We start from the raw sequence: 23,530 nt of genomic DNA, 5'->3' as shown, positions 1-23,530 counted from the left end.
GAATTTAACTGTGAGAGATTCGAAAGTCTATGTGTGTTAATTTATGCTGGTTATAAACTAAGACAGAAGAGAGACGTAAGATACCAAAGGGATATTCAGAAAGATAAGTGGAAAACAAACTGTCAATGCCATGGCAAAAAAACGAAAAACGACTTACAGAAAACACAATATAGAAAACTAAAGACTAAAAACTAAAGACTAAGCAACGCCAACCAACAACAAAAAATCTCAGGTGCTTCGGAAGGGTACGAAGATCCTGCTCCACATGTGCAAAAATATTATATATTTCATTACTCCACAATTGTTCGGATTTTGATTAAGTGCCTCTGTATTAGATGTGAATCCCGTTTGTTTTTAATTCGTGCTAATGGAAGCGCTTTACCTCCAAGCAATTCTACTGGTATCTTTGTGTATTACAGTTTTAGTGCAGAACATGACGGTACCGGAAATGCCTGCAGTGGTAGTGATGCCTATATCATGGCGTCTGGGGTCAGTCCACAGACCGACGCAGCCACTGCTACACATCCATGGATATTTTCAACATGTTCAACTTCTTATTTTACGAATTACATAAATTCATTGGATTCGTAAGTAATTATTTGATATTCGATTATTTTTTTGTCATGTTATATATTTCGTTTAAACAAAACTAATTTTAAAATCTACATACCAACCTGTCAGCTTTTTTAACAATTTGGTCTTTGTTTAAATTTCTTTCTACTTAAAACAACAAAAGACAAGAAAGCTACAAATTGAGTAATACTAACAGCATTGCAGACAAAGAAAAATGAGTTAACAATAGTCGTAGCACTGCATAAAAACAATTAAACCGGAACTTATAATAAAAATAACGTTTAAGTTTAAATATATTACCTCATCAAGCACTCCAGAAGTGGCATACGAAAGAAGACCTTTTGCTCAATATGGGAATTTAAAAGCTGGTTTTGGAGGAATGTAGTTTTCTATTATGAATGTATCTCTTGAAGCACACCCGTTATGAATTTTATTAACACCCTTTAAATCAAACCGCGAGACTATTTCTTATGATTTTAATGTCCACAATGAATAAAAATAAGTATATATTTACAGAGCGGGAAATAATTGTATGAAGATATTAAGTGCAGGATTTGACCCTACTGGACTAACACCTTATGACCAACAACTAGCAGGACAAGTATTTTCAGCAGATGAACAATGTGTACAGATTCGTGGAAGTGGATCATCTTTCTGCAGTGTAGGTTAAAACGATATGTTCCACGACTCTATATTAAGCAACGATCATCCATCTTTTTTTCGGGATCATGGGTTTTGTTCTAGTGAGAAGAATTTATATTGACACGTAAATATTTCTATTAAATGCAGGAATAATAAGTTTATTTTTAAATTGAGTAGCGTTCTTACTTCTCCCCTTATTTTTAAAGAAAATATTTCTTCGTTTTTTCACTTCCCTTCTGAAACAAATCAATATTTTTTCAAGAAATTCAGAATCTATAATTTTTTAATAGCCACCACATCCCCCTCCACTTCAACAAAAGATGAATTATCGGTGTCTTAGATTGTAGAATTGATCAAGTAAATACCCGTTCTAACAATAAATGAGTTCTTACGTAAACATCCATTAGACAGCAATCCCATTGACCAAAAATTATTAAACATCTAGACGTCAATGTTGAATATACGGTCCTCAACAATATACAATACGCAAGTGTCTATACATGATGCAAGTCCTCAACAATATACAATACGCAAGTGTCTATACATAATGCAGGTCCTCAACAATATATAATACGCAAGTGTCTATACATGATGCAGGTCCACAACAAAATGCTAGTGTCTGTACATGATGCAGGTCCTCAACAATAGACAATACGCAAATGTATTTACATGATGCCTGCAAAGCTTCATACTCTTCAAGTTATGGAAAAAATGTGAAAGAATTAAACCAATTAAGCACTTAAATCAACACCATGTTACATAAAGCAAAAACACATTATGATATAACTAATGGCAACCGCTGTTCAAAGTTTCTGATAGATTTTAGACAAAGACAATAAACCATACGGGTTCTTATTACGTAGCATATACATGGATACATTATATCGTACATAAGATTTTTTTCCTTTGCCGAAAATCATATAATTGGAAACAAAGTCGATAATTTGAAAAAGTACTTCTCTGTATCTGATAACCACAGAAACTGCAACTTTTAATTTCTACATAAATACGTTTTTTTTTGGAATACGAAAAAGAGAAACCTGACAAGGGATTTTATATACTTACATTGTTTTTGAAAATTTTAGTTTAATTGTTTCACTTTAAAAACTGATTTTGGTAATTTGTATTATTATTGCTAGTGTTTAAAAAAACTATTTTCAGGATCGATATGATGGTGATTTTACTACTGTGTGTACGGTGTTATGGTGTGCTGATCCATCTGGAAATGGGTACTGTAATACGAATATAGGAGGTGATGGCACGCTTTGTGGTAATAAAAAGGTATGTAATAACTAAACCTGTCACGTTTATTCCCTATACATTGTACAGACCACACGATTGGTTAAGAAGACATACTCTTAAATCATAGAAATACATTTATATGCAAGTTAATTGTTTTATTTTTGTCTTTTTCGTTTTTTTGCCATGGAGTTGTCATTTGTTTTCAACTTGTGAGTTTGAGTATCCCTTTGTTGTCTTTCGCCTCTCTTTTACGTGTATAAAAAAGCTTGAAATGTGAAATGGGGACCTATCTGCTACAAATCAATGTTCAATCAAGGTACACTCTCGAGTATAGAACAGACTCTATCTATCTTTAGAGCTTTCTGATTTGCACTCTAATTTGTACTTCTAATCAATGCATTATGTTATTTTCTATCTAATGGATATTCAGATTATATGATATTCCCTTTATTTACGAAGTACATTTCTTATAATTAAAAAAAACTGGCATTTTCAGTATCCAGGTTGCCGCGTGAAACGCAACACCAAACGGCAACGTCTCAGTACAAGTATTATAGGCCATGTCGCATCAACACAACAATAATCTAAATATAAAAAAATGCTTATAAAAAATACAGATTTTTAATGAGAGGTGAAAGATACCAAAGGGACATTCAAACTCATAAGTCGAAATTAAACAGACAACACCATGGCTAAAAAAGAAAAGACAAACAGCCAAACAACAGTACACAAAACACAACATAGAAAACTAAAGACTGAGCAACACGAACCCCACCAAAAACTGGGGGTGATCTCAGGTGCTCTAAAAGGGTAAACAGATCCTGCTCCACATTTGGCACCCGTCGTGTTGCTCATGTTAGTACAAACCCGGTGATAAGGCTAATTCGATAGGTCACATTTGGGGAAAAGGGGACATTATTGTAATTACGACAATTTGAATATATCATTCTGTTATTATCTGTGAAATGGATATTTCATAACGGTCAACCAACTCGTGTTACTTTTGTACTGTTTCCTTCAGATATATATTAAATGAATGTTGCATTTATAGACAATCTTGTTTTACATTACTGATGTAATGGTACTGTAAATTAGTTTGTTTTCTCAGATCTTAAATTTTGCGATTTCCATTGCTGCACCTCTTCGCAGTGTTTTATTTTACGTTTTGACAAGTGTTTGATTCTGGTCTTTCGTAAAGACATTTCATATTTACGCGAGGGATAATATTTTACATTTTTAACATAATCGCGATGTTAAACGAAAATGGAACACTCACAGGATTTAGCTTACAAATACATATTGGTCTGTTTATCGTAACTGTTTTAAAATACACAACCATTATATATTTCTATATTTTTTTTGGTTTGTGATAACTTTACACGATACCAATATTTCTGCACTAGACGCGCATTTCAACAATTAATGTCTCATCAGTGATGTTTGATGCCAATCTTTTTGTAAATCCAAACATGTTTCACTCTTTGATTGATTAATCGTTGGTTGCTTAAATTCCAGTGGTAATACACACTATGAAAACCTAATATGACCGACAAGGATAAAAATTATACCCTTACACGGACAAGGATTCAGCGTTTTACACGAGGGGGATACATTGTAATGTGACCTTGTAACCTGCCATTTTACTTTCCTTGTGACGTTCCATTTTCATTAAATATTTAATCGTATATCAATATGTACAGTTCTAACATGCCAGGTGGGTATATACTTATTAAAAAGTAAAAGTTTAAGTAATATACAATCCCGTTTTGTGCTATCGTAATTGATATCGTCTACTGTTACACAAATATTGGAAGAAAGATAAAACTAGGACCGTATTAATATTTGCTTATAACTTTTTAAAAATATTAAAGAATAATATATACTTAATATGTTGTAATAACAGAATTAATAACATATGGTTAAGGTTTATATCAAAAACTTATTCTACTGTATAAAAATCAAAAGAAAATAAAATTAACGTTTATATTTCAAAATATTTTTATTTTAATATGTTTGTTGTTCTAAGGATTAAAGAGTATGTGCTAAGCAAATAAAACAACGCCTATGAATAAACACCATTCACACAAGCCTTTGGTTCTACATTTATGTGAAATACCACACAGAAAATTTAAAAACCCTTGTATTCAGATCAAACGTTTAACCTAACGCGTGTTTTCAAGAGAACAATGTAAAAAAGAACACCGATCACTATTCTTGAAGTAAGGTGAATGCGAATTTAAACTCATCACAGATACCAGGTTTAAACTGTGTAACCTGACGCGCGTTTCTTTTACTAAAGACTCATCATTGACGCTCGAATAAAAAAGTTAAAAAGCCAAATTAAGTCCGAAGTTAAAGAGCATTTGTCATCTTCTCTGCTGTTTAATTTGTTGTTGAATGTATCCATTACATAAACACACAACTGCCAGTAATTGCATATAACTGTAAGGTTATCTAAAATTGTTAAAAATGTTAAAAAAAATGAAAAGAACACTTTATAAATGTCTTGCGAAAAAATACTCGTCTTTTGCCATAAAACTGTAATTCAAACTTCTCGTAAGTAAATGAACGATCTTCTCCAAATGATATGATCAGTTCATGAGGGAATCACCAGCCAAGTAGACAGTATTTCGTACCTGGCATTTAAACATTTATTGTTTCATTACAATTTGTTGTTATAAAACTTTGGATCCTTATCCGGTTTTGGCTTAACATGTAGTTGGTTTTGGTTTTATCAGCTCTTATTTAGCATGACAAAATAGAAATTGTTTTATTACCATTTGCTGTTATGAAACTTTGGAAAGCATTTCACATTGGGGAATGTATCTTCCTCGTGTATTGCTCAGAGTTCTTATCCGGGTTTGGCGTTACATATAGTTCTCTTTAGTTTTATCAGCTCATTGTATTAGGTTATGGATTTTCAAATATTATGTCCACAATTTTACTGCACCAAATGCGCATTTCGACAAAAACTGTCTCTTCGGTGATGTTTGAGATCAAAATATTTGAAATTCATAAACATATTCAAAAACAGAAAAGCATGATGTATATTAACATGTTTGACGTAATGAGTAAATCTGATCGCAAGAAAATTCAAATTTCATTCGTAAAAGTCGGTTTTTGCAAAAATTTAAAAAAGTGGACAACCCACTTAAATCATGCTATAGTAACACATTTATTTAATTTATTATATATAGTGGTGCAAAACTGGAGTATGTGTGTCTGATGTCAACGCTCCGTCTGGAGATGGTAAGTTATTGATATTACAAGATAACAATATGATTCATAGGATTTGAAAATTAAAAAAAAAAAACAGAAATGGAAAAAGATCGTTATGCCATCGACATATAATCTTCTATTTTATAAAATACTAAAAAGTCAATCAGCCTTTTTAATTTTCAAATACGTTTTGGATTTTCAAATATTTCAGCCTCCAGCATTGAATGTGGAAATTCATATGTTTCTTGACGTGTGTTACATTACTATGAATTTTTATATTTATATTACTTTTTATATGCTTACTGAAAATAAGTTGTATTCATGATGTGTTGAGACGTCTCCACTCAACAATCTAATGCCCATAAATATCGTTCAAATATTGTCAGTCCGCTTTGAGTTAACAAATGTTCTTGTCTGATCCGTTCACAACGTGCTAGTAATGTGTGCACCATCTGTAACAGTTACGTGATAGAAAACAATGGTCAAACCTCAGTAGATCCGGTACCTTTCAGTTCAGTGTATAATACCGAGGTTTGCCGAATGGCAAGACACGTTATCGACATTATTTTAACACCCATTTCTATCATACTAGTATTATATCATTCAACTTCTCACATATTGAATAAAGTTGACCAACACACAGCGAATGCAAGATTCACTTGCAAATAACTATTGATCGAACAATGAATTTGTATGTTGCCATCGAACGGGCAGTACATATAAAATTGAACTAATTCTTCATCAAACAAATTTTTAATAAAAACGAAAGGAAAACAATGTTAAGTTGAGTCAACAGTAGTTTACCGATGTTCAAATGTCATAAATTGATTGAGAAGTTATAAATAATAGAAAACAAACAATTCTTAAGGGAATCGCTTTCATTTCAAAAGGTGCGATGGGTAAACGAAAGGTAGAAATCTACAGATAGCAACTCAAAATAAAATATTGATAGATAGAAATTGAAAAGTATCTTTATTGCTTTGAAACATCAGTCAAAACTTCGATGATTTGAATGTTTAGATAATTGCCTATATGGTGACAAAAAGGGTGCAATCTACAGCGATGGAAGAACATGTCTAGATTTAGTAACTGAAAATAAAGCTTTTTATTGTCAATATGTTGGTCAGTCTTGTTGTTATTCTTGCTCCGACTCAACAACCACGTCAACCACAACGACAACTACTACCACTACCCCTGGACCAACTACATCATCAACAACCACTACCCCTGGACCAACAACGTCAACAACTACTACTACACCTGGACCAACTACCACTACATTATCAACCACGACAACTCAGAGCCAGGTTAACGATGCTGATCAGCAGTGTGTACAAAATCGTGGTACAGGGTCACATATGTGTAGGGTGAGTCTATATTGTTAAGTGTATAAATATATAAACGCTATCTTGTATTTGTAGCAGTGAGCTTTTAATTGGTTATATTTCTAATTATATATTTGTCTCTTTATCTTTCTTGAATGTTTGTCTCGTGTACACCTATCATATGAACATTGTTCACTGCATCGGATGGAAAACCTTATATTAGACTTAAGCCGATACTTTTATTTTTGGCATTGCACAAGTCATCATGTCTTCTTTGACTATCCATGACGTTAAAATACTAAATCCCTGGGGTGTGTTTTAGTTGATTTTAGTCTCTAATGCATGATTTTTTTATTATTAATTGTTTTTGGCTTTTAAAATCGTACTTTCTTGTTAATTTGACCTGTTGATACAATTTGTAATGCTTTTTTGTTATTTAATGTTTACTTATTTAGGGTTATATCTCGTCTCTCTATTTTTGATATATACCAGTTTTGATAAGTGTTTGGTAGGACTATAAATTTTCACTTCTGTTCTCGTACTATGAACAACAAAATTATTTATATTGTAAAAAAAAATTTCGTTCTCCATTTATACTGTATACCTTACAAAAAAAATTATTTTCATTTACCTGTGTACATTATTCTATTTGGTGGCATTTTGTTCAAGATTATGGCTGTTTTTCTGAAATTGTTTAACATCATACCCCTTATTTTATTGATTTTGTATTTACATTGTGTCATAGATCAACATTTTTCGTTCAAGGTATGTTCACTTGTGTTAATATGTCTTTTGATTGAGTTAAGCCATTTCAATTGATATTTTATAGTGTGTCTTTCTATGTTTTGATGTTACACTATTGTTTCAGATAAGGGTGAAGATGGGTACCTATTAAAACGTTTGAACCCGCTGCATTTGTTTGCACCTGTCCAAAGTCAGTAATATGATGTTCAGTAGTTGTCGTTTGTTGATGTGGTCCATAAGTGTTTCTCGATTTACGTTTTTTATATAGATTAGACCGTTGGTTTTCCCGTTTGAATGGTTTTACACTAGTCATTTTGGAGCCCTTTGTAGCTTGATGTTCGGTGTGAGTCAAGGCTCCGTGTTGAAGACCGTACTTTGACCTATAATGGTTTACTTTTTCAAATTGTGACTTGGATGGAGAGTTGTCTCATTTTCACTGATACCACATCTTCTTATATCTATTAACATTTTTATTAAATCTTTACTTTCTGTACTCCAGTATGCGGAGTAATCCTTTCATGTGTTTGTTTTTACACAAGATTTTGTCATAAAACGTCAGAAGGGATGATACGATTTCCCGCAAAATTGTATATTGGGAAGAATAAGAGCAATAGTCAATGTAATAATCCAAACTTCGTCCACTTTTACACATAATGGACTATATAGTATCGTAGAATTAAAAGTTCAAACCCAAATAAGAGAATATGTCCATTGAAAAAATCAAACCGAAACTATGCTCTCCGCCAAGGCGATGTTATAGGCTAAAACTAAGACATATGAACAAAGAAAATTTCTGAATTGGGATAAGTATTTAGATGAAGCAAACATTTCAACAGTTATCTTGTAGAATTTTAAAACGACGGCAAAACATTCTGAGTATTTTGGATATCTGTTTTATGGAATTGCTTTTATATCAATAAGTCTTGTGCATATAATTTGGATTTTACTAGATGAACAAAATAATATAACCTACTTACTAGCTACAATTGAGTTGTTTAAAATACAATTGCATTTAAGACCTTAGTGTTAGCGAGAACTGCTCTGTATTGTATAAACTCGTTAAAGATACCGGGCTAAATATTCAGTACAACAGAAGCGCGTTCCATCAAAATACGTCTCATCATCGGCGCTGAAACAAAACAGTTTGAAGAATAAATCAAATATCAAGTTGGGGAGAAGAACAAACCGAAAACTCCAAATTTTTTACCAAGTACGATCAGGGCAAAAGATGCCGGGTGGTAGAAAAACCTAAGAGTTTCAACTGTTCTGTTTATTATAATTATCTTTATTTCAGTACTTCTACAACGGAGATTATTCTTCAATATGTACGCAACTTTACTGTGCTGAACCAAATACAAATACGTGTTTTACATATAGTGGTACTGACTACACACTCTGTGGAAATCAAAAGGTTTGTCATTAGAATTATATCTTAGCACGTCTAGGCGAAACATTCGAATGGAAATTTGTCAATTGTCTTTCTTCTTTGGACAATTGAAAAATGTATTTGAACCATTCAAATAATCCGTTCCATATGTGAGCACATGATGACCAATTGCAAGAAGACATCGAGTTCAGTGCAAAGTTTCATTGGCAACTTTAAAAGATATAAAATTACCATAGAGATATGAGAATCAGTTGTTTACCGATGTTTAAACAGTGTAAATATATATACAAACACGATGGGAAAGGGGGGGGGGAGTGTGACATGTTTAGTCGACAGAGTAAGCATCTCCTGCTATGCATAAATCATTTGCCAATGGACACCAGACTCAATTAAAATGACCAAGTTAGAAAATAGTAACAAAAATACCGCAAAATATGGTAGTGTATGCATCATTATCTTTTTTTGAAAGTAAATTTAATTAAACAAATAATAATTTGTTTCTCGAATCAAGTATTCACTAGACGGACAGAACAATATTTTTATTCTGTACCTACAAATTACGAACAAAAGTTCATTTGCATATGTCGCCGCGATATAGCCTTGTTGTGCTAATGCGGCGTAAAGCAACCAACAATCAATCAATCATTTGCATATGTGGAAAGCTCAATTAATCCTTCGTCGGTAAATTCTATGTGATTAATTGGGAAATTAATTTAGGCTTCAGGTCATAGTCAATAAAAAATGAAAATGAATTAAAACAGAATAAAACTATCTTATAGGTAATAAATCAGATGTAATTACTTACGTTAGGACGAGTTGATTTAAATACAAGTTTACACATATGTTTAAGAGGAGCTCGAAGAGGGGTGGTCTATGATCCAAAATCTACTAATTAATACACTGATAAATCTGTTGCATTTTATTCTACTTATAATAAAAGAAATTTTGGAATTGACAGTATCTAATAAATTTTCAAATGATTATCCTAAATATGAATTATTTCGTTACAGTGGTGTATATCTGGAGTGTGCACGTCTGATTCAAATGCCCCTGTTGGAGACGGTAAGTGCAGATTATTTCTATTTTTTGTATTTACTAAATAGACGATGATAATGATGTGATGGATTGGTGATTAACTTCCAGTGGCAAAACATCTTGATTTGGTTGAATACAAACCACGGTAGCTATTGAACCAAGAGTTTCAAGTGGAGAAGTTGAAATCTTCCCTTCGAATATTTTACGGACGCCATTACGAGTCGGTTGGCTGTCTGTTATGGAATATCTGTTGCACAGATGACGACGGATATATTCCATTTGTCGTAACCACAATCCCGTCCTCTTTTCATCGATTGTGACCGACGAAATTAGTCTTTTCACCGGGTACTTACATGAGCAACACAATAGATGCCACATGTGGAGCAGGATCTGCTTACCCTTCCGTAACATCTGACATCATCCCCGGTTTTTGGTGGGGTTCTTGTTGCTCAGACTTTGGTTTTCTATGTTTAAGTTTTGTGTACTGTTTGTCTTTTTGTCTTTTTTCGGTTTTTGCCATGGCATTGTCAGTTTGTTGTCGATTTATGAGTTTGAAAATCCCTTTGGTATGTTTCGCCTCTCTTTTGTACAACACCTACACACTGAGTAGAATTTTTGTTATACTTATTCAGCGGGAAGACATGTCTCTCTACTTGGGACCATTAGTTTGACTCTGGACAAACTAGTCTGTTTAAACCTCTCTCACATTGAATATTTTATAGTTTTTAAAAAACAAGTTCAAGTCTATGTTTTTCCTTACCATTATCATCGCATTCGGTAAACATAATTGAATATATTTAACAAGAAATGTACCTGCAGTTCTCACATATTGATACAAGTAAAATTTGTACAGTGCTTTCTTGTCACATGAGTTTTCTTTATCATTTCTATCAGATATTTCTTTGAAATTTTAGAGACCTGTCTCTATGGAGATCGAAATGGCGCAATTTTTAACAATGGTTGGACTTGTGAAGATATGGTGAGAGAAGCGCCCAATAATTGTGCAAGTGTACCAACTGAATGCTGTGCCTCGTGTGCGCCTCCAACAACAACATCAACAACTACTCCTGCAACAACTACAACATCAACAACTACTCCTACTACGACAACAACATTAGCAACAACTACAACAGTTCAGCTTACAACAACTGAAGAAACGACAGTTCATCCTACAACAACTGAACAAACTACCACTACAGTAAATCCTACAACAACTGAACAAACGACAACTACATTTCAGCCTACAACAACTGAAGAAACTACAACTACAGTAAATCCTACAACAACTGAACAAACGACAACTACAGTTCAGCCTACAACAACTGAACAAACGACCACTACAGTTCACCCTACAACAACTGAACAAACTACCACTACAGAAAATCCTACAACAACTGAACAAACGACAACTACATTTCAGCCTACAACAACTGAAGAAACTACAACTACAGTAAATCCTACAACAACTGAACAAACGACAACTACAGTTCAGCCTACAACAACTGAACAAACGACAACTACAGTTCAGCCTACAACAACTGAACAAACGACCACTACAGTTCAGCCTTCAACAACTGAAGAAACGACAACTACAGTTCAGCCTACAACAACTGAACAAACTACCACTACAGTAAATCCTACAACAACTGAACAAGCGACAACAGTCCAGCCTACAACAACTGAACAAACTACCACTACAGTTCAGCATACACCAACTATAGAAACGACAACTACAGTTCAGCCTACAACAACTGAACAAACTACCATTACAGTTCAACCTACAACAACTGAAAAAACTAGCACTTCAGTTCAACCTACAACAACTGAACAAACTACCACTACAGTACAGTCTACAACAACTGAACAGACTACAACTACAGTAAATCCTACAACAACTGAACAAACGACAACTACAGTTCAGCCTACAACAACTGAACAAACGACAACTACAGTTCAGCCTACAACAACTGAACAAACGACCACTACAGTTCAGCCTTCAACAACTGAAGAAACGACAACTACAGTTCAGCCTACAACAACTGAACAAACTACCACTACAGTAAATCCTACAACAACTGAACAAGCGACAACAGTTCAGCCTACAACAACTGAACAAACTACCACTACGGTTCAGCCTACAACAACTGAAGAAACAACCACTACAGTACAGTCTACAACAACTGAACAAACTACAACTACAGTAAATCCTACAACAACTGAACAAACGACCACTACAGTTCAGCCTTCAAAAACTGATCAAACTACAACTACAGTAAATCCTACAACAACTGAACAAGCGACAACAGTTCAGCCTACAACAACTGAACAAACCAGCACTACAGTTCAGCATACAACAACTATAGAAACGACAACTACAGTTCAGCCTACAACAACTGAACAAACTACCATTACAGTTCAACCTACAACAACTGAAAAAACTAGCACTTCAGTTCAACCTACAACAACTGAACAAACTACCACTACAGTACAGTCTACAACAACTGAACAGACTACAACTACAGTAAATCCTACAACAACTGAACAAACGACCACTACAGTTCAGCCTTCAACAACTGAACAAACTACCACTACAGTAAATCCTACAACAACTGAAAAAACGACAACAGTTCAGCCTACAACAACTGAACAAACTACCACTACAGTTCAGCCTACAACAACTAGAGAAACGACAACTACAGTTCAGCCTACAACAACTGAACAAACTACCACTACAGTTCAACCTACAACAACTGAACAAACGACAACTACAGTTCAGCCTACAACAACTGGAAAAACTAGCACTACAGTCCAACCTACAACAACTGAACACACTACCGCTACGGTTCAGCTTACAACAACTGAACAAACGACAACATTTCAGCCTACAACAACTGAAGACACGACCACTACAGTTCAGCCTACAACTGACAAAACTAGCACTACAGTTCAGCCTACAACAACTGAACAAACTACCACTACGGTTCAGCCTACAACAACTGAACAAACAACAACAGTTCAGCCTACAACAACTGAACAAACTACCACTACAGTTCAGCCTACAACAACTGAACAAATGACAACATTTAAGCCTACAACAACTGAACAAACTACCACTACAGTTCAGCCTACAACAACTGAACAAATGACAACAGTCCAGTCTACAACAACTGAAGAAACTACAACTACAGTTCAGCCTACAACAACTAAACAAACTACCACCACAGTTCAACCTACAACAACTGAACAAACGACAACTACAGTTCAGCCTACAACAACTGAAAAAACTAGCACTACAGTTCAACCTACAACAACTGAACAAACTACCACTACGGTTCAGCCTACAACAACTGAACAAACAACAACAGTTCAGCCTACAACAACTGAAGAAACGACCACTACAGTTCAGCCTACAACAACTGAAGAAACTTCAACTAAAGTTCAGCCTACAACAACTGCACAAACGACCACTACAGTTCAGCCTACAACAACTGAACAAACTACCACTACAGTTCAGCCTACAACAACTGAACAAACGACCACTACAGTTCAACCTACAACAACTGAACAAACTACCACACCTGTTCAGCTAACAACAACTGGACAAACGAAAACAGTTCAACCATCAACAACTGAACAAACGACTACAGTTCAGCCTACAACAACTGAGGAAACTACCATTACATTTCATCCTTCAACCGCTGAACACACAACAACAGTTCAGCCTACAACAACTGTACAAACTACCACCACAGTAAATCCTACAACAATTGAACAAGCAACAACAACAGTTCAGCCTACAACAACTGAGGAAACGACAACAGTCCAGCCGTCAACAACTGAACAAACGACAACTACAGTTCAGCCTACAACAACTGAAGGAATGACAACAACAGTGCAATTTACAATAACTGAAGAAATTACTACTACAGTTCAGCCTACAACAACAGAACAAACGTCAACAGTTCAGCCTACAACAACTGAACAAACAACAACAGTTCAGCCTACAACAACTGAACAAATGACAACAACAGTTCAGCCTACAACAACTGAAAGAACTAACACTACAGTTCAACCTACAACAGTTGAGGAAATTACTACTGCAGTTCAGCCTACAACAACGACAACTAAGCCCACAACGACAACATCTCAACCTTGTAAGTATTAAAATTTAAAGATGTAGAATTTGTATTAAGCGAGTCATCAGTTATAAAAATTTTTTATTGATTTGATTTATTGAATATGTCATCAATGGTGTGGATTTTTATATGTTATATCTTTCACAACTGTATTTCCTTCAAGTGTTGTTTGTATTACTAACCCTTGAGTAGTGTCTCGTAAATATAGTTGTTCATATAAATGCAAGATAATATTCTTCAAATTATTTTACAAGCAAATGTTTTAATGAAACCCCGTGTTAAAGATAGATGTCGAAGAAAATAATAAGTTTCATGGGCAATTGCACTTAAGCATATTTTTTAAAAGAATGTAAAAATGTCCTGAAAACTGTATTACTGACATCGATTCAAGTATAGTCTAGATAAACAGATTCATATATCCATTGATTGATTGAATGATTGATTGACTGAAACATGTTTTCACGTAAAACTTCCAAATTATGAATGAAAGTTGAAGAATGTTTGCGTGTATTTCTTATTACAATTGTAAAACAAAAACAAAAATGCGAGATTGATTATTGCAATTTTAAGAAATGCTGAAATCAAATAATGCTATGAAAATTTAGATGCAAGTTTTAATGTTTGCGAAACCTATACCGTCCCAATTGTTGCATAAATAAAAAAATCGCAAACATTTCTGAATTTACAGTATTCAATTTCATTAACAGTCCTGTTTTATTCATTTACTGGTAATCGACAAGATGTATCATCATGTATGCTCTCTTTCATAGCTGTCACCACCGAGTACAGATACAGATGCAGACTTCGGATTAGGATCACAATTACGATCAGTCTTACCGATACAACTACTCAGGGATATCGACGTCTTTTCAACCAGGTTTTCATAGCGGTAAGAAATTAAGATATAAATCCTAACCAAAGGAATTTATATAAGTATCGAATAAAGAACGGAATAAGATTTGTTCCTTTTTTACTTTTATCTTAAAAATGTGAAACAATTCAAAGAGAAAACAAATGGTCTGATTTATGACAAAACAATAATCGAAAAACAAATATGACAAAGATCAACAAAGTTCATGGTAAAATTTGTGTCGTTTGAACCATTGGATTCACAAAATGTTGGGTGCTATGTATTAACCGAATCCTGCTTTATCATACACCCATTGTATAATGTTGAACTTTAATATTCTTAATAAGTTTAATCTGTGTTAACCAAACACCGTTCTTAAAAAATTTTCAGGCCGAAATGTGATGATAGATAAGGATTTTAAAAGTATTTTAATATGTAATCATGAATGTAACCGTTTTCATCAACATTTATTATTTATATTTGTATAGCTAACGAACTATTATAGACGATCCAGATCATGTAGACGTACCTTTAGAAGAATAGTCCTTTTTTCAATAAGGTAAGAAGATATTACATTAGATGGACGTATCCATATCAATGAACTAGTATAGCAACTTTTCAAGATTTTATATACATATACGTATTTGCACTTTCTAATGAAACTGGGGGAGTCTGGCACGACTGCAAACTCGCACAGACAACATGTAGGTTTCAGAATTTATTTATAAATCCAAAATAGTCAAACGGAGAGACCACACGAAAAGAAATTGTAAGGGTGTTGGTTTCTGAAGAAAATCTGTTTAATTCCACATTTTGAAAAATGAAATACAACAAATAAATTCACATTTAGCCAGATGATTGGGAGTGATAAGTTGTAACACGTGATCACAATGTTATCTGTCAGACACATACTTCCTATTTTCCGATACATTGTATCAGAGTGTTGGCATGCTTATCACGACGACACGTGCAACATCTTGTTTGTTCTTGCATTATTACTTTTATTGTTTTCGGTTTTAATGATGCAATCATAAATTATTTATTTGTTTATCATTTGTTAGAGCTGGGAGCTTGATACCAGAGTACGAGGTATATCTAGATGAACCTTCTCCTGGTGATGTCATTGCAGCTGGTTACGACTTGGTCACTGGGAATGGAAACTTAACAATAGGAAATGAAACAGTTGAGGCAGAGACATCGTCTGTTACGTCTAATAACGAAACAGGTAAAATGTTATGTTGTTTAAAAGATTATCCAAAGCATTCAGTTAGAATGAATGATGTTAAGTAAATGTAAATAAATGAAAAAAATTATCTAAGAATTATTCTTAAAAAGACCAATTATACTGATTAATGTAAACAAAAAGAGTCGTATGTCACGCTAAAAGAGTGGCGAAAGATACCAAAGGGATATGCAAACTCTATGAGTCGAAAACAAACAGACTATTTCATGGCAAAAAAACCCCAAAAAGGATCAAAATGCAAATAACAGAATACAAAACAAAACAAAACATAGAAAACTAAAAAACTTATCAACACTTTCCACTCCAAAAAACCCGGGGTGATCTAAGGTGCCCCGTAGATACTTTGTTGAATTAATTATATCAATAATACTAAAGGTCTGCAACCAACTTCATATATTTGAATGAACAATGGTCCTTATTGTATTGTTTTTCTATTATTTTTTTATTTGATTATATTATTTAATTTTGTAATTTATTTGCTAATCAAATAACGTCTTGGATTTCACAAGAGTATCCGATACGTGTGCTCTGTTGTAAAGGTAAGCATCACTACAAAAAATTAAATTAAGATTTATATATAAAATCAATTTAAAACATTTTCAAACACTATTTCATAGCATCATAACGATCCTTTGTCTTGTATAATGAAAATTGGAAATTAATTCAGTTCTTACATAACAACATAGGGACATAGAAGTAGAACGTGTATCTTTTTATACAGTTTGTTTCCAACTAAGTCTTTAATAACTGAATTTAATTTTCAGCAACAATAAGCTCAGGCGATGACTTGTGTGGTGCATTCAACCAAATTAATAGCTGTCCTGATAATTATGGTTGCCGTATTAATTCTACTACAGATGCTCCATATTGTGCGTAAGTATGTTTGGCTGCATGCTCCAATTTGTATTTCAGAATTTTGATCAGCACGTTCGTGTTTCTTGAATAAGTTTCCTCGAATATGATTGAGCTAAAATGCTTGAAAAGCCAAATCTATAAAACTTTTAGGAGCACAAAGGCAAAAAATGTCTACAAGCAGAAAATCTTTTTTAAAGTCATGTTTATACGAAAGATTTGTTACTTCGTTAAAGTATAAATAGCTTAAATTATTAATTGTAAATAAGCAGATAAAACCTGCAAGATAAATCATAGCGTTACTTAAATATTGGGTATCATAATGATTTTGAACCCGAATGTAAGTCTGTCAGTAGTGGTACCGAATCAGTGATACTAGTATTTCAAATATAAGTTCTATGCAGTCAGTTCGTAATTCTGCAATAAACTTTACCAGGAAGACCTGAGACAAAACATTTGGGAACACAAATAATGACAAAAATTGGAATATCAAAACCAAAAATAGACAGAAACAAAAAAGGATTATTCCCCTGTTCCTTTGACAAGACGTTATTTTCTATTTTATTTCTATTGCAGACTTCTGATAACAGAAACAGGTAAGTTGTATGAATTTTCAATTAAAAGTCTTTAATTTTTACAATATTAAATGAAGTTTTAAATTTTAACACTGTCGAGGCGTACATATATATATATTTAAATGAAAAAAAATGAATTATAAAAAGTGTGGGCAATAAGGATTTTATATAGCACTTTGTAAGTAGTAGTGGATGAATATCGGTGGTGGAACTACTTTCCTCCTATACGGAGGTGTGCTTTGATTGGCCGAATTACGTATACAGATGTTTCCTTCTCTTTGTTCTTTAATTTGGCAATCATAGAGCGGGAAAAGCGAGTTCGAATTTTGAATTAACACTGGTGATGATTTAATTGAATGAAAGAAAACGAAAAAGTCGTTATGATTTATAAAAGATTAAGAAAAGAAACATAGTACTGTGTATATCGTTCGGTTTACGATTTTTTTTATTTCATCATCATATTTACCACACCTTTTTGCTGGTTACTCGTAACAAAAAATAAAATGCGAGATACATAAAAAATGCAAATTGAATCGCATTGATGAATTTACTGCTTTAAGATATACAGGAATGGTTTGCTATATGGATGGACAGTTATATATTTAAACATGTCTCATTAACATGGTCTTTTTGAGACAATGAAACGTTAACAACAGGGAAGATAACAGACAATTGCAAGTACTTATAACATTATTCGATTATTTATTTTTTAGATAATTACAGTTTGATACTAGGTTTAGCAGTTGGCATACCAATGGTTTTCTTTCTTCTCGTGTTTACTATACTTCTATGTATTTGTTGTAAAAGACACAAACAACAACAAACAAAATCAAAATATACAGACGAGGATCAAGATAGGTGGGTACATTAAACATAAAGTTTAACTTGATAAATCTTCTATATTTACAACTTATTATATCATATTACAGTATCATTCAGAGTATAGTACTAGTTCTGTTGCTTCCAACGTCACCTTTAAAAAATAGTGTCAAACATAACAGTAATGATTTGGATCACCAATGTGATTTAAAGCATCGAGCTCTTAATATTTATAAAACATGACCAAGTATTGTCTTACTTATAAAAAGATACCATTTACACTGCGGGCTTATGGTATCTTTTAAACCAACTAGAGCTTATCCGTTTTTTCTCGAAAACAGATTAAGCTTTCCAAAATTAGTATAATTAACTAAACGGTTTTCTAGATTGGTATCCGGTTTTCCAAGAACAAAGCTTAAATGATAAGTTGTTATTGTTGTGGAAAATATTGTAAATTCAGAAATTATTGAAAGGTTTTTAATAATGCGACTTTTTTATATCAAATACATATATCTATATGTTTTTTTTGTCAAATCGTAATAATTAAACTCGTATGTTTGTCCATTCTTTAAAATTCGCAATAATAAATACACGCAATAATTTGTGAATTTGCAGGTTTTCAAATTTAAAGGATCTAAGGGCAATACAGTGATTCTGTGAGGGATCTCTGATCAACATGTGAATATTCGATTGTTTTACTTTGTAGACCTATTCCTATAGAACAAAGATTTTTCGCTAGTAATGTGGCCCATCGGTACAACAGTTTTGGAAGAAAAGATTTTCAAACTTTTGGAGGGTATTGGGATAATGGATCTTTTGAATCCCACGAAGATATTGAAAGAACGTCATATATTGGCAAGAAGTCAAATTGTAAGTTAATAACCATAGATTTAGAAAATTGTATACACAACTCTAGATAGCATGGTTATCTCTAGAGGGTGGTCATTGGTTCGATCACCTGCTGCGTCGAACAAAAGACTTGAAAATTGGCATTTGATGCATTCAGGAGTACCTATACGAAATGATAAGGCGTATTACGCCTGGAAATCTGGCGTAAACCAGGCGTAAGTGGTAGTTACGTGCCCAGATCCAGGCGTAATAGAGCAGGAAACGTAAATTTGTAGTCTTTACGGGCGTAGAAAAAAGTGGTAAACCTGGCGTAAATTGAAATAAGCAAGACGTAAATTTTCCTACGGGCGTAAAACTGTTGGTAAGGCGTAAACATAATACCCATAATGCTTTGTTTAAAGGATCAAGGGAAATTTTTTCAAAATTTGGCTCTTTGGTATTGGGCATATGGCAGCTTTAAATAATCAGGGATAATTAGCTTTTTTTTGTGTTTTTGGAAGAATTTGAAATTGGAATTATAGAACCAAATGATAAATGAAAATTGTGAAATAAAAGTAAAGTAGTATACATGGTAAATAATAATTATGTGAGAAACTAAGTTATTAAGTTTTTATTTTTTAACAGTAATTTTGAATTCTGGAAACCTTAATCCTTGTATTATAACATTAAAATCTTTCGCATTTAATAAGCTAAACTGCAGTATTATCATTGATATTTTAGTTCAAGTTACATTAATTTTCAAAACATTAACGTAGACAAAATGCTAGTAATATTTCAAGAAAAAATAATTGTCATAATTCTTATTTAAACTGGAGCTAGTGTTTGTCTAATATTTATTTATCTATATAGCTTCTTCAATGGTTAATAATTTCAAGTTTTATGTCAAACAATTAGAAATTTAAGCAACAGTACAATTAAGTTTGTTTCAAAATAAAAAAGTACACAGTTAGGGTAATACACTGATTTAAATTAAGTGTAGTATTATGAACGGATATTATGCCTGGTTTATTTATTGACCAGGCGTATTCATTTAAATATTATGCCTTATTTTACGCCTGTTTTCCGCATCTGTTACGCTTGGTTTCCGCCTGGTTTACGCCTTGAAATGCATTCCTTTAACACTGCAATGACGCCCGGATAAGGTATAATTTCTACGCCTGGTTTCCGTGTCATTTCCAGGCGTCACATTTCATACAGGTAAGATTATCGACTGGTCCGGAGCCGGAGGAAGAATAATATTTCCGGGTAGGGTAATATACTCATAAAAATACCAGGTTTATAATTTGGTACACCAGCGCAGCGTTTTGTCTGCATGAGGCTACCAGTGTGGCACTCGAACAGTTGGAAGGCCAATCATATACGAAGTTAACGAGAATTAAACAACGTAAATTCCGAAATGTTGTTCCAACGGCTTAGGCAATCTGTTATGTCGTTCAGTACAATTCATATTACATTAACATGATCACGTCGTAATATGGCTGTTATAATTGTCACTGGACGTTAAACATCACTTCATCCATTAATCACATATCAAGCACGCAACAGTTATAAGAAATTATGTCATTGAAATTCACTGTCAGGTTATGATTGTCTTACATGATTTATGGAGCAGAGTTTACATTAGCATGTGATTGTGGCCAATCCGCAAATTGTCAGTCGTTTATAGTATGCATATAGATTCTACCACTGCATTGAATGTGATATATATATTTCTCCATTCCAAAAAGTTAAAGGTTTGCCAGGCGTTTACAATATTTAAAAATTAACTATCGAGAGTTGAGAAATATCGTATTGGACGATATTCGGTCATGGAATCTGTTTCTCTGATGATTCTTAGGTGATATATAAAGATCAAACTGTATCTCTCTTTTTCAATGATCTTGAAGAAGATGTGTTCTTTCCATGTAACGTTATCAGGCATGGTCGCCTTTTTGAGTGACGTAAGAATAGCAAATTCAGCGAAAAGCTAGAAAAACGTCATAATTGAATTTTAGCCTATGAAAAATTTCGATCAAAGTAAAAATCGGCTTAGAATAAGAGAAACTTTTATATCATATTTGTTGATCTGAAATATAACGGTAGAATATCAAAGCGACTTCAAATCCCACAAGTGTTTAAAAGAGAAGGACAACCGATGGAGTCAAAATAGCGAGAAATGCACAACGTGAAAGGGTAGTAAAACCTGGTGCGAAGTCGGGGCCAACATATTCTGCTTTAACCGGTCTTTCGAGTTAAAAACATTGTGTAATAAAGGCATTTTATCGCCAATGTTTGTCCAATAATTCATTTCGATTACAAACAGTTTAATCTATTAAAACAGAGAATAGACATGTTAACCACATTTAAGCGTCAATAGTGGCTTAAATTTGTATATCATTATCAGATCTTGAAGAATATGATGGTAAATGTGAACTTTCAGAAGATAAATAATTTATGATAACATGTTCATTATTGTATTATAATTGTAGTTTCTGGTCAAAGTAAAAATTCTAAAAATGGTTACAAACCAAAAGGACAGAGAAATTCATATACATCTTCAAACGGACAGGTAAGATCATATAGTCGAACATAATTAAGGACGGGAAACTTGGTGTGTCACAGGGAAAGAGTATGTTGAAAGGGAAAAAAATTGTCCTGCAAAAAAACACGTAAGGATACCTAAAATAATTGTTGCTAGGGTTCTTCAACGCAGACAGAGTGGCATTCTCACTACACAAGGCATTGGATGTAGCAATGCCATTCTGACCATACACAATATGCTTTAACATTAATGTTCTGAGTAGTCTAAATGAAGCCTCCTTGGCATGGGGTATACTACCGAACGAAAGAAGTCCGTCTGATAATATTTATATATACCCGTTTACTTTCTGGTCCAAAGATAAAACAGACCGTGTTTCTAAAGGTTGTGTTATTGTTATTACCATTGATAGTTTCTGGTCTACAGCGATACGCCAAACATTTACAAAAGAGAGGCGAAAGATACTAAAGAGACAATCAAACTCGTAAGTCGAAAATAAATTGACAACGCCATGGCTAAAAAAGATTAAAACCAACAGACAAACAATAGTACACAAAACACAACATAGAAAACTATAGACTGGGCAACACGAACCCCACCAAAAACTGGGGGTGATCTCAGGTGCTCCGGAAGGGTAAACAGATCCTGCTCCAAATGTGGCACCCGTCGTGTTGCTCGTGTTAGTATAACAGAACAACAACAGAATTGAGACAATCTCTATGATAGAATTAAGTCGGCTTTTCTATAAATTAGCTTTTGTGGCGGAACAATAAAATAGTATTCAAAAATTTAAAAAATCATACTGAGCAACTGCATTCATATAAATTTCATTTTTCTATACACTATTTCCTGATTGACATCTCTTTAATTAAGTTCTAATGGTATATAAAAGTTTTGTGGTATTTTGCATTATACCGCACGACATGTACATGATGTACGTAAAAGTCAAGCCACTCAATTTAAACAGTCTCTATTTGTGAACTATTACGACTATGATACGTATATGATTAAGGAACAAATATTCAGTTATCTTTTTGTCACATAATTTTCCATATTAAACCAATAATTTCTTCTTTTCCAGAATTACAATGGTCGATTATCGCACATATGAAGATTTGCTCAATTTTGGCGTTTATGAAGATTTGCTCAATTGTGGCGTTTATGAAGATTTACAGACAATTTATTTAATATGACAGCAATTCAATTTAATTTATATTATATTATTTTATATTTTATTATTTTATATTAAATTATTTTATATTATATTATATCAATATTATAAAAAATTGAATCAATGACAAAGATTTATTATTTAAAATTTATTTATTCATAAAAAGGGTGTAGTTTGTACTTCGATACTATCTTGATTTTAACACGCTTCTTTTTTAGTAATTAAGATAATAACACAATGTTGACTGATGTACCTCTACTTTTTGACGTTTTCACCTTTTTTGTCTGTTTGTTTTGTTCACACATTGTTGTCAATATAAGAAAATGTTAGCAACTGTCATACAAGTGAGA

At 33.2% G+C, this 23,530-nt stretch overlaps 1 protein-coding gene across 1 annotated transcript in view; it reads left to right on the top strand.

The window, feature by feature from the left end:
• The window catches only part of LOC127718642 (mucin-2-like), a 31,345-nt gene extending 8,034 nt beyond the window's left edge, over positions 1–23,311 (top strand). Inside the window, exons 7-22 of the mRNA XM_052224694.1 lie at positions 420–587; positions 1,090–1,234; positions 2,377–2,496; positions 5,655–5,706; positions 6,778–7,043; positions 10,143–10,194; positions 11,082–14,321; positions 15,074–15,192; positions 15,642–15,712; positions 16,215–16,378; positions 17,161–17,269; positions 17,825–17,844; positions 18,537–18,681; positions 19,349–19,512; positions 21,960–22,039; positions 23,091–23,311. Of these exons, the coding sequence (XP_052080654.1) occupies positions 420–587; positions 1,090–1,234; positions 2,377–2,496; positions 5,655–5,706; positions 6,778–7,043; positions 10,143–10,194; positions 11,082–14,321; positions 15,074–15,192; positions 15,642–15,712; positions 16,215–16,378; positions 17,161–17,269; positions 17,825–17,844; positions 18,537–18,681; positions 19,349–19,512; positions 21,960–22,039; positions 23,091–23,120 (4,945 nt within the window). The 3' untranslated portion in view covers positions 23,121–23,311. The remainder of the gene's footprint in view (positions 1–419; positions 588–1,089; positions 1,235–2,376; positions 2,497–5,654; positions 5,707–6,777; positions 7,044–10,142; positions 10,195–11,081; positions 14,322–15,073; positions 15,193–15,641; positions 15,713–16,214; positions 16,379–17,160; positions 17,270–17,824; positions 17,845–18,536; positions 18,682–19,348; positions 19,513–21,959; positions 22,040–23,090) is intronic.
• Positions 23,312–23,530: the final 219 nt, after the last annotated feature.

This window comes from Mytilus californianus, unplaced genomic scaffold (genome assembly GCF_021869535.1).
Source record: "Mytilus californianus isolate M0D057914Y unplaced genomic scaffold, xbMytCali1.0.p SCAF_10, whole genome shotgun sequence".
NCBI lineage: Eukaryota > Metazoa > Mollusca > Bivalvia > Mytilida > Mytilidae > Mytilus > Mytilus californianus.
Note: the sequence above shows the minus strand (reverse complement) of the source record. Positions and strands in the feature narration are given on the sequence as shown.